At 31.2% G+C, this 14,141-nt stretch overlaps 2 protein-coding genes across 2 annotated transcripts; both read left to right on the top strand.

Annotated features, from left to right (window-relative positions):
• Positions 1-8,495: 8,495 nt before the first annotated feature.
• Positions 8,496-10,178, top strand: LOC102603881 (cinnamate beta-D-glucosyltransferase-like). The gene has a single exon (XM_006355715.2). It carries the CDS (start codon positions 8,625-8,627, stop codon positions 10,089-10,091), a length of 1,467 nt encoding a protein of 488 aa, XP_006355777.1. The 5' UTR covers positions 8,496-8,624; the 3' UTR covers positions 10,092-10,178.
• A 1,583-nt stretch (positions 10,179-11,761) lies between these two features.
• Positions 11,762-12,436, top strand: LOC107062188 (uncharacterized). The gene is made up of 3 exons (XM_015312544.1): positions 11,762-11,894; positions 11,940-12,054; positions 12,115-12,436. Exons 1-3 carry the CDS (start codon positions 11,762-11,764, stop codon positions 12,434-12,436), a joined length of 570 nt encoding a protein of 189 aa, XP_015168030.1.
• The last annotated feature ends 1,705 nt before the right edge of the window (positions 12,437-14,141 follow it).

The following is a 14,141-nucleotide window of genomic DNA, read 5'->3' on the forward strand; positions in this document are numbered from 1 at the left end:
CTTTAATTGGATAGGTTATGGCTCACGTAACTCTTAATATTCTAAGAGATATGGTCGTTTAAAGTTGACCCAAGCAGAATCTTACATTAAAACTTAATGAAACTTCAAGAACACTTATTAAGTACTCATCAAGAACTTAAATCCTTAAATTTCAAGAACGAAATTATGCTGAATAATATCATGATTGGCGTGTGGGTGAAAGAACCCAACACTATGGAAGCTTACATACCTCTTAGGGATCAAACCCATGGCGACAATCCGCAATAACTCTCAAGAACGTCGACAAACGCCTTCATCCTTTCCTCTTTTTCTCCTCTTCTCTCTTCTTTTCTCTTCTTGAACTCTCAACTAAAACCCTAGGCGTAAACTAGGATTGTAAAACTGAACCTACTCAGATTATACCCTTAAAATATTACTAAAAATGAATTAAATCTAGATTGGGTAAGGAAAAGACCAAAATACCCCTTACTATTTCCGGTTTTGACTTTCCTTAACTGGACAGCCTAACTTCAAAGGCCATAGCTCACTCATCCGACCTCGAAACTTATCAAACTCAGCGGCGTTGGAAAGATAATTCAAAGATCTTTCCTACGGTAACTGGTAGAACGCCTAAATCATCCTGATCTAGGAGTTATGGTTGTTTGAAGTCAACCCAGAACTCATACTTAGCTTAACTTGTAAAATTTTCAGATTTTGCTAATTTCAATTTAATTCTTTTTGGTAACTCAAGGTGCTACATCTAGTGACCTTAACGCTTAAAGAAATTTTTAATGTCTTGGCAAAAATCTCACGCACTACGATGAATTGTTCGAGTCTTAGTTCGAAAAAATTTCTGGGGTGTTACAAGAAGGATCCACAATACAAACGCATACAAGTATAGGGGTTCATTAGATCATACTTTACTATTATATAGAAGTGGCTAGAAACATATAATTAATTGTCGGTCGATATTTTGATAAAGAAAGTAATATACATTATTTGAAATGACTTAAAAAGTACTATAAATCACAATAATTAATAACTTAATTTATTTTAAAGGCATATAAAATATTTAAATGATTCTCAAAATTTTATAAGTTCCACATTAATTGGGCTAGAGGGAGTAACATATATTATTTGAAAATGCATAAGAAATACCATCCTAATTTACATGACACTTTTTTTATTTTGCCTTGTCTAAAAAACTAGATATGTATAATTTTAAAAGAACAATTATGACTTTTTTCTTTTATAGTTTGATTATCATAGACAAATATTGTTGCTATACAATACAAACGGGATAATCTATAATAATATTGTCAAACTATTTTTATAAATACATAAAAAAAATTCGAAGTACAAATGTCATGATAAGTATGTCATTAGAATTTCTCTTATGCTCAATTACGGTACCCCCGGCCGGTAGAATTTGAGATTAAGGAGAGGGAGCTACACGAGCACTTGCAAGAGAGCGAGCTGCAAATCATAATAAGCTCTATTATAAAGTCATAAGATGACATTCATTTTCTAAAATGACTGTGGTATCTCATGATGAAATTTGGGTAGGTAGAAACTAAACTATATATTTTTTTTTGTATATGTATACTGAAATTTTCCTCATATCAATGACTTCATTACTTCATAAAAAAAAAGACTTCCTCGAAGGAATAATATTTCTCTAAATGGATGTGTAATGATTATGCAATCACTGGTATTCATAAGTGTGTTGTCATAATAGCAAAAATTACAGGCTTTCACTAATTTGTTAAGATCTATAAGAAGAACAATTGTTCTAGGCTTAATCATGTTTAATAATTGTGTCTGAATCGTACACATGTTCTATCGATAAAGTCTTTCGTCATGCTTATGTATGCCTAAACAATATACATAATAGGAAGTACGTACTTGTATAGTCTTTGTGAGTATTGTCCCAATTTATTTGTATATTACATGTGTTCACAGTTGAAATTGAAGTAGGAACAAATTTGAGCCGATTTTTTTTCTTTTTGCATTGCTCTGTATGTCATTGTTATGAAAATCCTTAAGAGAATAAAGAAGTGATGTGGTTTGTCAGTCTCCTCTATTTGCTTTGGCAGTGAAAATTTAGAATAAGAATAATCTGAAAACTAATGTGTTTAACAACTTCACATGAAATAAACAAACGTACATTATTTGTAAAAAAAAAACATACAATGATATATATAAATGCATTAAACATTATCCGCCGTCCACTAAATGTCTCAAAACTTTGCTATTTATTTATTCTAAATTAAACATATAGGACATTCATACAAAGGGCGGTTAGATATTTAAATGACTAATTAACTCTTTTAGGTCTTCCTACATTAAAGACATTTGTTCTCACGCCACAACTGTTTATTTTTATTTGTTTTAGACTTATAGTTTTTTAACTTATAATAATAATATAAATAGTATGAACAATCCTAAACATATTCCTTAATACTATGATATTAAATAGATATATTTCTCGATAGGTTTGAACTATTATGTTAAAGTAAAAATAGTGATTTTCTAAAGAAAAAATAGAAATTATCCATTCCACTGAAAATAAATAATTTAGTAAGAACGAAAAGTAAAAGAGATTAAAGGGAGAGAAAAGAAAAAGGTTGGGAGAGTTGAGAAAACTTAGGTTGGGAGTGAAATGAGGATACACATCTTTTTCTTATGAATATCATTAAAAAACATATTACTGTTAAAAACAGTAGAAAAGAGGTATATGATATGCCTCGACAACTAGATCTTCTTAATAAATGGACTATTCCTAAAATCCAGCCCAAGGTTATATACCAAATGGGTACTTTTAAAAAAATGAGATATAAACAAATTGTTAAAATCACCGAAGAAAATATTACTGTGAATTCTGATCATGGTACTTTTAGATTATTGTCTGAAAGTGATTTTGCCCCTTATAGAGAAAATTATAGATTTATGCATATTGGTTTGGTTCAAGTTGTTTTAAGCCCCTCACTCTAAGAGGCTTATCAGAGAGCTTTATAGTAGCTCTGAGGGATGGCAGAAATCAGAATTGAAAAGAATTCCTTATAGGGACAGTTCAAACTAGTTTGGCCTATGGCCCTGTTTATTTTAATGTCTATCCTAATTTGCAAATTTATGAGAATTCGCTAAATACTTTAATATTAAGTATAAAATTGCATGGTTATGATTATTTGCCTGGTACAGAGGTTATATGTATTTGTTATAGAATTTACTATAAGCCAGTATATACTTTAAATCCTATGTGTAAAATTATGAATTTTAAAAATGAAACAATTTTGATAGAAACAAATTTTAGTAAGTCTAAAGTTATAACTAGAAGGCCTATTAAATGGGATGAAATTGATTTTCCTAAGGAGTGGGTGATCGAAGAGGCAATCCCATCCAAAAATAATATAAATCATGATATTTCTGATAGTGAGCAAACTCCTGATGGGACAGTGAGAATCAAATTCACTAACCAAAATTTATTAATGAGTTATGCTGATAATATAGGTTTTCCTTCAAGAATGCTTAGATCTAACTCATCTTATATATCTCCTGTTGATTATATTGTTGATATGCCTTCTATAGCGTCGACTTCTCAGATTAGAGATAATTCTAGAGTATCCACTTCTTATATGAAAGAAGGACAGAGAGTTGATAATATCAAGATTGAAAATCATATAGTTACTCCTGATATGGACCCTACTTTGTCTTAAATGGACTTTTCAAATGATTTATATGGGATAGATCAAAACTTATTGATTTTAGACCGGGGTCGCGGATAAGAAAGAAAATTTCAAATGAATTTTTCCAGTCCAAATGGGAATCATTTAGAAAATGGTTTTTCAAAAGTTTTGATAACAATCAACAAACATTCTTCCAAGAAGAATTTTATAATGATCTTTCTAAAGCAAATAAAGCTATTGCTTTTGTACCATGGTTTGTGACGAAATATGTTTATAACTATATTTCTATGTTAGAACAAGATTATAAATTATCTGATGGTACAATTACCAAATCTCTACTACCTCCTCAACAATCTTTTCAAATTGAAAAAGATAATAGGACTGTATATCTTACTGCATTTGCAAAGTTGTTTGATGATAATGACACTACTCTTATTACTTCTAAGCATGTTAAAACTTTAATACGATAAAATAATTACACAAATATTTATGTGGGCATTTAGGAGAGCACATTCTTTCTTTACATGATAAAATTAGTCATTTATGTTTTGAATTAGAAAAGTCTAAAATCCCTGATAAAGAAAAGGAGAAGGCTACTCCTACTATTCAACCCTCTCCAAAAATCAAGGACATTAAATTATCAAAACTTGATAATATTGAAAGGTTTCAGGGGTTAAATATTAATCCCCTCCAACTAAGTGAAAGTGATATCACTGATAAGAATAATATTCCAGATGAGATTAACAAAATCTCGGAGAAACATGCTAGAAAATCGGTACAGAGGATGTATTACTATCCTAGGCCAACTCCTCAAGATATTCTCCTAGTGGAGCAAGAATATTACGTCTCCAATAGTTTTAGTTGGACAGAAATTCATGAGTGGAATATAGATAGGTTTACTGATAGGCAAATTTATATCCTGGCTCATAGAATTCTTATGTATAGTACGATCTGTAAGGCAAACAAGAATTCTGAAAAGGATACAGCCAACATGATTATTGCCGAATTTACAGGCCAAATGTAGTTTACACCTTGGTCCTAACCATTATAGAACATTTTTCTGGAAGATGGTCAGATAATAGTGAAACCATTAGGACAATGCTCTAAGACCTTAGATGTAAAACTCTTACATCATTTAGGTGGTACAAGGATGTCTTCCTATCTAGAGTTATGAAACTACCTGAATGTAATAACTCCCACTGGAAGTCCAAGTTTATAGATGGACTCCCTGCATTATTTGCATAAAGGGTTAGAAAAGCCCTTAGAGGAGATGGGGTGAGTATTAATTACGATGACTATACTTATGGAAAACTTGTAAGTGTTTGCACCCAAGAAGGTCTCTCTTTGTTCAACGAGATCAAGTTGAACCAACAAATTAAAAGATATCATCTGAATGAGAGACAACAATTAGGAGAATTTTGTGAACAATTCACAATCAATATGCCTGAATCCTCTAAGAAGTCTAGTAGACATAGAGGAAAAAGAGATTATAAGAAAAAACCTCATAGGCAGTACAGAAAAATGAATAATCAAATGTCTGCCACAAATGTGGTAGAATAGATCATTATGCAAGGGATTGCAAGGTCAAGGATAACATTAAAAGCCTTGACCTAAAGGATAATATTAAAGATTCTTTATATAAAATCCTCCTCAATTCTTCTTCAAAAAATTCAAGTCCTGACAATAGTGACGGAGAGGAATCATTTACAAGTGAAGACCTAAAAGTCCTTCATGAAGAAGACTGTATGGCCACATGTATATAGTACATAGATATTTTTGAATTTAAATTTTAGAATTAGAAAATAGAGCCACATGTACATATAGTACATATATTTTAAAATTTTAAATCTTAAATTTTTATAATGTAGCCACATATATGATTATTTTACGACTTATAGAATTTTTTATTAAAATAAATATGAAATATCAAATTTGCCTTGATTATATGAAATACCGATATTGTCCTTAGTCATTCTAATGTTACCTTAATTTCCATACCAAACTTCACAAAAAGTTTTCCAATTCAAAAGCAATGAAATAAATCTTGCAAAAATGATAAACTTTTGATATATGATTGGCTATAGATTAATGATTGTGTTGAATATGATCAATTACTAAAAGGACAGTAAACACATGTATGATCAAGATGTTTTCTTCTATTAATACTTTATAAAAATATTTTTAATTTAAAATAAATCATGCTTGAATTGTGTAAACTATTTTGATTTATCAATTCTCATACAATTTTATATATGAGCAAATCATAGTTCATAAATAAAACATAGAAATATAGTAAGATGTCACATTGATATATCACACATATCTATATTCTTTTATAAATAAATATTTATAATCATAAACTTTCAAATACACATGATTATATAAAGATCAATTAGTCAATAATAGTAATAACTAATTAATGATTTATATTTTGATTTTTTAAAAACTACTATTTAAATAAAAAATAGTCATTTTTAGTAAACATAATAAAATAGATTAAATTTGCAGAAATTTGACATCATAAATGGAATAAAAATTTATACTAATATACCATGAAATGAGACTAATTATTACTCCATATATTTAAGAAATAATCATGATTGAAAAATTTGGAATCCACATTAAATGTCACAATATTGGGATACACTTGGTATTTTAGTAAAGATGTTTGGATGTTTTTGTTTTGTATAATTATGACCAATTTTACTCTAATTTGAAAATTCTGTTCGGAGTGTCACCTCCGAATGGGCCCTGCAGAGTGGATCCAGATTTAGTCGAGCTCCAATGTGGGCTCCGGACACCGGGTGGGAAATCAAAAGAAAAAAAAAGGTTTTACTCGAATTTGTCGTGGTTCTTTTTATGCTCTATCAAATAATAAATTAAAAATTATAATTTAATAAATTACTTTTTATTCTTTCGTCTCAAATCAATATACTACTCACTCAATTTCAATTTGTTTATCTTACATTTTAGTCTATTCCTTAAAACATGTCTTTTTTTCTTTTTAGTAATTCTTTAATTTTAACATTCTACGTGACATTTTAATACCACAAAATTAAGGAGTATTTTAATACATTCAATATATTTTTTATTTAAGACTATAAAATTGAAATGTCTTCTTTACTCTTTTTAAAAAAATTTATGTCCAGTGAAAATAGAACAAACAAAAAAAAAGTATTGTTTTTATCACACTAATCTCATTGTATATTTATATTTAACGTATTAGAGAAAAATAAAATTTATACTCTCGTTAGTTATATTATGAATTGAAGTGAAGGAGTAGCAACTCCCAGAAAATGTATATGATATTAAATGTCAGGTTTTGAGAAAAACTCTTATGATAAGAGTGACAGCTGACAAGTGACAACCATTTGAAGACATACTTGGGCCCACATTTTTAGATGGTACACAAGATTTTTTCAACCTTTTCAATGGAAACTACGTGGTCATTTCAGCTTACTGTAACTTGAATGATTTTTTTTCAAAAATTTAACATTTTTTCTGTATATTGTACAACTTCTTGAAGCTAGAATTTTTGTTAATTTACGGAACTACCCTTGGTTGTCCTCCTCATCACATTTCTATATAATAAAAATATCATATTTATATAATTAAAAGTAACTTAATTTTAAAATTCTTTTTTTTACTCAAATATCTTAACTTTATTTTAGATTGCAAACTTTTTTAAAATTTCTTTACTTTCTCACTTAGGTGCTACAAATTATAGGGGTGTTCACCGGTTGATTTGGACCAATAATTGATCATAGTCAAATTAAATCAAATCAAATCAAAACCACTTTAATGCATTTGAATAAAAACAAACCAAATTAAATATAATATATATTTATTGGTTAGGTTCATTTTTGGTTTGGATCGATTTTTACCTAACCATAAACACCCTACCAATGAGGGAATATTATATGCAGAATCTATCGGTGGCCCCCTAAAGTTGGCACAATTTTTCACTTAAACACTTTAACTAGGATTTGTTCATTCTAGACACTCATAGTAAGGTTCTATTGTGTCATTTTGACACTTTTTAAACAATCAACAAAACTTTTAAAGAGAGTGTAACACACTCACAAAGATAATGAATTAAATAAAGACATGTGGCATATACACCTAACAAAAAATCTTATGAGTAAAAATTTATTTTTAAAACTATTTAGTTGATTACTAAAAGAAAAAGTATATTTCAGTAATTAAAATAAAAAACAAAAAAAAATTGCAGCATCCTCCATCTTTTACTTTTTTTCTCTCCACAGTCCACACACATTGAGGAGAAGAAGAAAGGCGGTGAATTCATTCTTTAATAATGTCAAAGTCTCCATTTTTATAACACAATTCATTTTTTATATGAAAACACCAATTTTTGGTCTATAATTTTGTGTGTGGGTTATGAAATTTGGTGTTTCTTTTGTTTTGGTTGTTAATAAGGAAGAGATTGTCGGATTTTATGGTAAAAATGGTGAGAAGATTTTTCCGGCGATAGTTGATAAACAATCTATGAAGAGATTGCCGGATTTTATGGTGAAAATGTAAAGAAGATGACAGTATATTTTCAAGTATTTGTATTTTCTTTTATTTAAATAAAAAAGTAATTTTTTTTTTGCAAAATTCAAGTTTGTCACGCGCTCAAAACGAATACATCACACATAATGTGTCAACTCAGCAAAAAGTGTCAATCTAACACAATATAACTTTACTTTGAGTGTCTAAAATAACAAGCACTGGTTGAAGTGTCTAAGTGAAAATTGATGTCAACTTTAATGGGTCACGGTTGGATTCAGCCAATATTATATAATGCAACTTGCAACATACGCGCACATAAACAAACAACATAGCATTTATTTTACTTTACTACTTTACTAATAAGAAAAGATTACACCACTCCCTAAATATTCTTTTCTATAGCTGCTACTTTTCATTGTAGCTAATCAATAATCACACTAGAGAAAAATGGGATCTCAAGGTACAATCGATTCATTCATTCATGTTTTTCTCATATCATTTCCTGGTCAAGGACATGTCAATCCATTACTTCGACTTGGCAAACGCCTCGCCTCGAAAGGTGTTCTGGTTACCTTTTGCGCACCTGAATGTGTAGGCAAGGACATGAGAGAAGCCAACAAGAACATAATTAGTGATGAGCCAACTCCTTATGGAGATGGTTTCATTAGATTTGAGTTTTTCAATGGATGGGAGTACACTCAGCCTAAAGAGAATCGCCAGCTCGAAACAGAGCTGGCGAATCTTGAATCTTTAGGCAGGGTACTACTCCCTGAAATGATAAAACAGAACGAAGCCAATGGACGTCCTGTTTCATGTCTAATCAACAATCCATTTCTTCCATGGGTATGTGATGTAGCTAAAAGCCTTGATATACCTTGTGCTGTCCTTTGGGTACAATCTTGTGCTAGTTTTTCTGCTTATTATCACTATCATTTCAATCTTGCAAATTTCCCAAATGAATCAAATCCAAACATTGATGTTCACTTACCTAACATGCCAATTCTCAAATGGGATGAACTTCCTAGTTTCTTGCTCCCATCTAATCCATTTCCTGTCTTAGCAAATGTCGTTTCGAGACAATTCAATTACCTATCTAACCCCATTCGTATTTTCATCGAGTCATTTGAAGAGCTCGAACAAGATATAGTGAACTACATGTCCAATTTTTTTCCCATGAAGACTGTTGGTCCATTACTAGTCGATGAAGATTCAAAAATCGGAGAAAATATTCGTGCTGACTTAGTGAAGGCTGATAGTTCCATCACTCAATGGCTCAATTCCATGCCACCATCTTCAGTTGTTTACATTTCTTTTGGAAGTATCGTTGTTCCGAGCCAGGAACAAGTCGATGAAATTGCCTATGGGTTACTGAATTCGGGGTTAAATTTCCTGTGGATCATGAAGCCACCCCGAAAAAACTCATCCTTCCTCTCAGTGGTATTGCCACAAGGCTATTTGGACAAAATTGGGGATAAAGGAAAAATTGTGGAATGGTGTTTGCAAGAAGAGGTTTTAGCACATCCGTCTTTAGCCTGTTTCCTGACTCATTGTGGATGGAATTCATCAATGGAGGCCATTGTGAATGGCGTCCCTATCGTGGCATTTCCACAATGGGGTGATCAAGTCACCAATGCTAAGTACTTAGTGGATGAATTCAAAATAGGCATAAGACTTTCCAGAGGTGTGACAGAGAAGAGGATTATTCCTCGATACGAAGTTGAACAATCTTTGCGCGAGGTGTCCATTGGTCCTAAGGCCGCGGAGATGAAATCAAATGCATTGAATTGGAAGAAGAAAGCCGCGGAGGCAGTGGCGGAAGGTGGTTCATCCGATCAGAATTTGCAGTCGTTTATTGATGAGCTTATAACACTACAAAAAAATTGCCAAGTTAGAACCTCTATGCATTTAGTGTAACCTTTTTATGTAACAAACACACTTTTGTTTATTACATATGTAATCATGAGGCCTTTAAGCCAAATTTGTTGCTTTTAATCAACCAAAGGTCGTGTGTAAGTTTATTTTCAGTACTAGATGGTTCTTCCCGGTGCTCAGCACGGGCCCAACATTTTAAATTTTATGTAATTTTATTTGTTTAAATTTTTATTTTATAATTATTTAATCAATATTACTTATATATAAGGGAATACGTAGAGCAGCTTCCGATCGTAAGGGTATTTTAGGAGTTTCTTTGTTGCATTTGTAGAGCAGCTTCCGATCGTAAGGGTATTTTAGGAGTTTCTTTGTTGCATTTGTAGAGCAGCTTCCGATCGTAAGGGTATTTTAGGAGTTTCTTTGTTGCATTTGTAGAGCAGCTTCCGATCGTAAGGGTATTTTAGGAGTTTCTTTGTTGCATTTGTAGAGCAGCTTCCAGTGAGGGTATTTTAGGAATTAATAGTTACTTTAGTAAGGTAATTTCTTCTTTAGATTTCACAAAAAATCGAGAATAATTTATTGTCGCACAAATATATACTATATTTATTTTATAATTATTTAATCAATATTACTTAAAATGTACAATGTTTATAATATTTAAAGATATTTATTTTACGTTTAATAAAATGATTCATCATCATGGAAATATATTTATATAACTTATTTTAGATAGTGATCTACTATCAGACAAATATATAAGTTATTTCGAAATTTAAAATTATTCCATCAACATTACTTACAAAGTTAATTTTATAAACAAATATTGAGCTTCTGCAAGGCACAAATCTTTGCTACTAAGAATATACTACAGGCAGAATTTGAGGAGCTTATGGTTGTGCAGTTGTGTTGGTTGGGGTAATGAGCAGAGGTGTGCACTATTTGGATTAAATCGAAAAATTAAATCAAATCAAATCAAATTTTAGTTTTAATTGGCTTTTAGATTTTTTTTATTTGATTTTGGATTAACAATTTACTTTGTTTGGTTTTTTAGTTTGGTTTCAGATTTAGAAAAAAATATATATAAAAAAAAATAAAAAAAAAAAAATATATATATATATAAAGTTGGAGTTAATCACTTTTGTCCCTTTTAGTTTTTTTTCTTTCATTATGATTTAGCTTATTTTCAAATTGCAAATATAACTTTGATTATGTTTCTAGTTATTGACATAACGGAATAACCAAAATCGAAAAAAAAAAACAAACCGAAAAGAGAAAAATCAAACCAAATCAAATTTATTTTGATTCGGATCGGGTTACACTTCTTCAAACCAAAAATCAAAAAAAACGAATCGAATAGTACAAAAGCAAATCGAAAAATCGAATACACACTCCTAGTAATGCGGGCCATTTAAGTTAATTAACAGTTATTTTACTATGAGTTATTTCCTAAAGTAGCGTCGTTATGGTCTGAGTTAGGAATCACTCAACAGATTGATTCATTGGGTGCTTCTCCTATGCTGGCAATTCCAATTTGGTTGTCTAGCTTTGTAAAACTTTTGGGTGGTAGATTTATTCACCGCGTACCCGCATCAACCTTCTTTCCTTACTGTCTCTGGACTATTTGGTTGGCACGAAATAAATATATCTTCGAGAGACACCCTTTCTTAGTAACACCTTGGTCCATTGCGAACGTGGCAGGTGAGTACTGGTTCATGGCGAGGAATCCAAAACAAAAACGTAGTTCTGTGCACATGTATGTCAAGTGGAACCCGCCTGTGGATTCCAATATTATGCTTAATACAGATAGTGGTTTTGATTCTGCCTCAGGCTTATCAACCTTAGGAGGTGTTTTTAGGAATAGTGTCGGGGATTAGATTCTTGGATTTACAGGAACTTGTCCTACTTCAAAGCCTCTTGAGACAGAAATGCGGGCTCTGTTGCTAGGTCTCGCCTTAGCTCTGCAATATGAGATAATGCATCTGGAAATTAACATTGACTCACTACAGTTGGTGCACCTGCTAAACTCACCTTTGTTTCATGACTCTCCTTTGTTAATTGATTCCAGGTACCTCCTCCGTAGGATGGGTGATACACGGGTTAGTCATGTTTACAGGGAACAAAATAAACTAGCGGATGCTTTAGTTGCTGTCGCCATAACTACTATTTTTGTGGATAACAACACTATGCTGTTTTGGAACTCTCCAGCATCCTTGACGGATATTTTGCGGGCTGACAAGAATGGAGAGCTGTATAGTAGAAGAGTGCAGGTTGCGTCCCACTCCAGTAGGTTAATGTTTAATACTAGTTCGGCTAGGCAGGTTGTACATACATCATCTGCTAGTTCCGTTATTTCTGTAGTGGCACAGCCACAACTTTTGACCCTGTAAACTTTTTTTTTTTGGTTATATGCTATTTACTCCTTTCTGACCAAAAAAAAAAAAAAGACAACAATAAATTATTGTCGGGCTTTTTGTTGAAATGGACTAAAACTACTTTATATGGAAAATATATTATGCCCTCACAGCTCACAAGTCACATCAGTTTCCTATAAATAATTTTTAGATAATATTTTATTTATATATAGAAAAAAAAAAATAACCCACTGAGATTTTCCTAGCTATTAGCTAAGAGATCATCTCTCAAAAGTGTAGGACCTCAATAGCTAAGAGTTGCTATTTTTTTGGTTCAATAATTTAGGGTCTTTTGGTTATTGTTTAAGAGACATCTTACTCATGTATAAAAAATTGTATTAGCTTTATTATGTTTGGTAGAAGTTTTGTATTAGGTATAAAAGTCAACATAACTTATACCATGTTTGATTGGTAAGATTTTAAATGTTGTATAAAAGTTACTCATGTATTAATTCATGTATTAACACTACTAGAAAACTGTAAATTACCTCGAGATTTTACTTGGGAATTATTTTTGCAGAAATTTCCTATGAATTTTCATCCAAAAATATGAGATTCCTAAATTCTGGACTTTTTTACCTGCGAAAAATATTTCCCCTGAAAAATTGGTAGGTATATTTGGCGCTATTTTTGGAAAATTATTACCTGGAGAATTATTTGGAGCAAATAATTTGCAAGTACCATTTTCATAGGTAAAATCGCAAGTAATGAAAAAAAAACTATTTTTTAATTTGTTTGAAAGAAAATTTCTAAATAAACTTATTTGCCGATTCAGCTAGAAATAATTACTTAAAAAATTGTTTAGAAATAATTTTATATGTGGTATTACCTGGAGATTTATGCTCTACGAATTTTGTTGGGAATTTATTTCTTGAGGATTTACTTGGGAATTTTTTTACTTGTAGAATTACTTTGGGATTTTATTATTGTGAATTTGATTGGAGATTTTTGTGGAATGCATACTTGAACTTTTTTAAATATAATTTTACTGGAAGTTTTTGTTTTTTTTTAATCTAAGAACTTTTTTGAATATATCGTTTCATGATGCAGATACAGATATTCAGGGTTATCAGCAATGATTCTCAAGTGTCGATCATGTTCAGGGTGTAGGCTCGAGGTATAACATTATCTCATCAACAGGGTTCGACAACAAATGCATATAGAGGAGAACTCTTTATTGAATTTATTCAAGACCTCATAAAAAAAGTTTATTTTAAGCAACCTCCATGATAAGATAGACATTTTGAAAGGGAAAACTTTATTCTATGATCTTTTGAATATGAATTTTTGGGTTGTGATTGTCTAGTGGTCTCCCAATGAGGAGCAGTAGATAAGGATCCATTAGCATTAAGCGTCCAAAGAATCTAGCTAGTTATCTTTCAACCTGTTTAAAACTATCTTTATGGGATTCATAGCAGCTAACAAATGTAAGGATTGAGATTGTAAGATATTTCTTTCCCCAAAGGAGAGGATTTTTCCTTGTCAACCTGTCGTGTGTGATTGCAAAAACGTATTCAGGATTTTGAGATGATGGGTGTACTATTACAAAAAAGGTTAATCTAAATCCCAATTCGAAAGTCGAATTGGTCAAAATCCTTCTGAGTGCTCGACTATGTTGAGACGTTGGTTATCTCATAATCCTCTCTAGTCAATTTTTATCTCACGCAGAGACATCGTATCT

This window comes from Solanum tuberosum, unplaced genomic scaffold (assembly GCF_000226075.1).
Source record: "Solanum tuberosum cultivar DM 1-3 516 R44 unplaced genomic scaffold, SolTub_3.0 scf00208, whole genome shotgun sequence".
NCBI classification, from domain to species: Eukaryota; Viridiplantae; Streptophyta; class Magnoliopsida; order Solanales; family Solanaceae; genus Solanum; species Solanum tuberosum.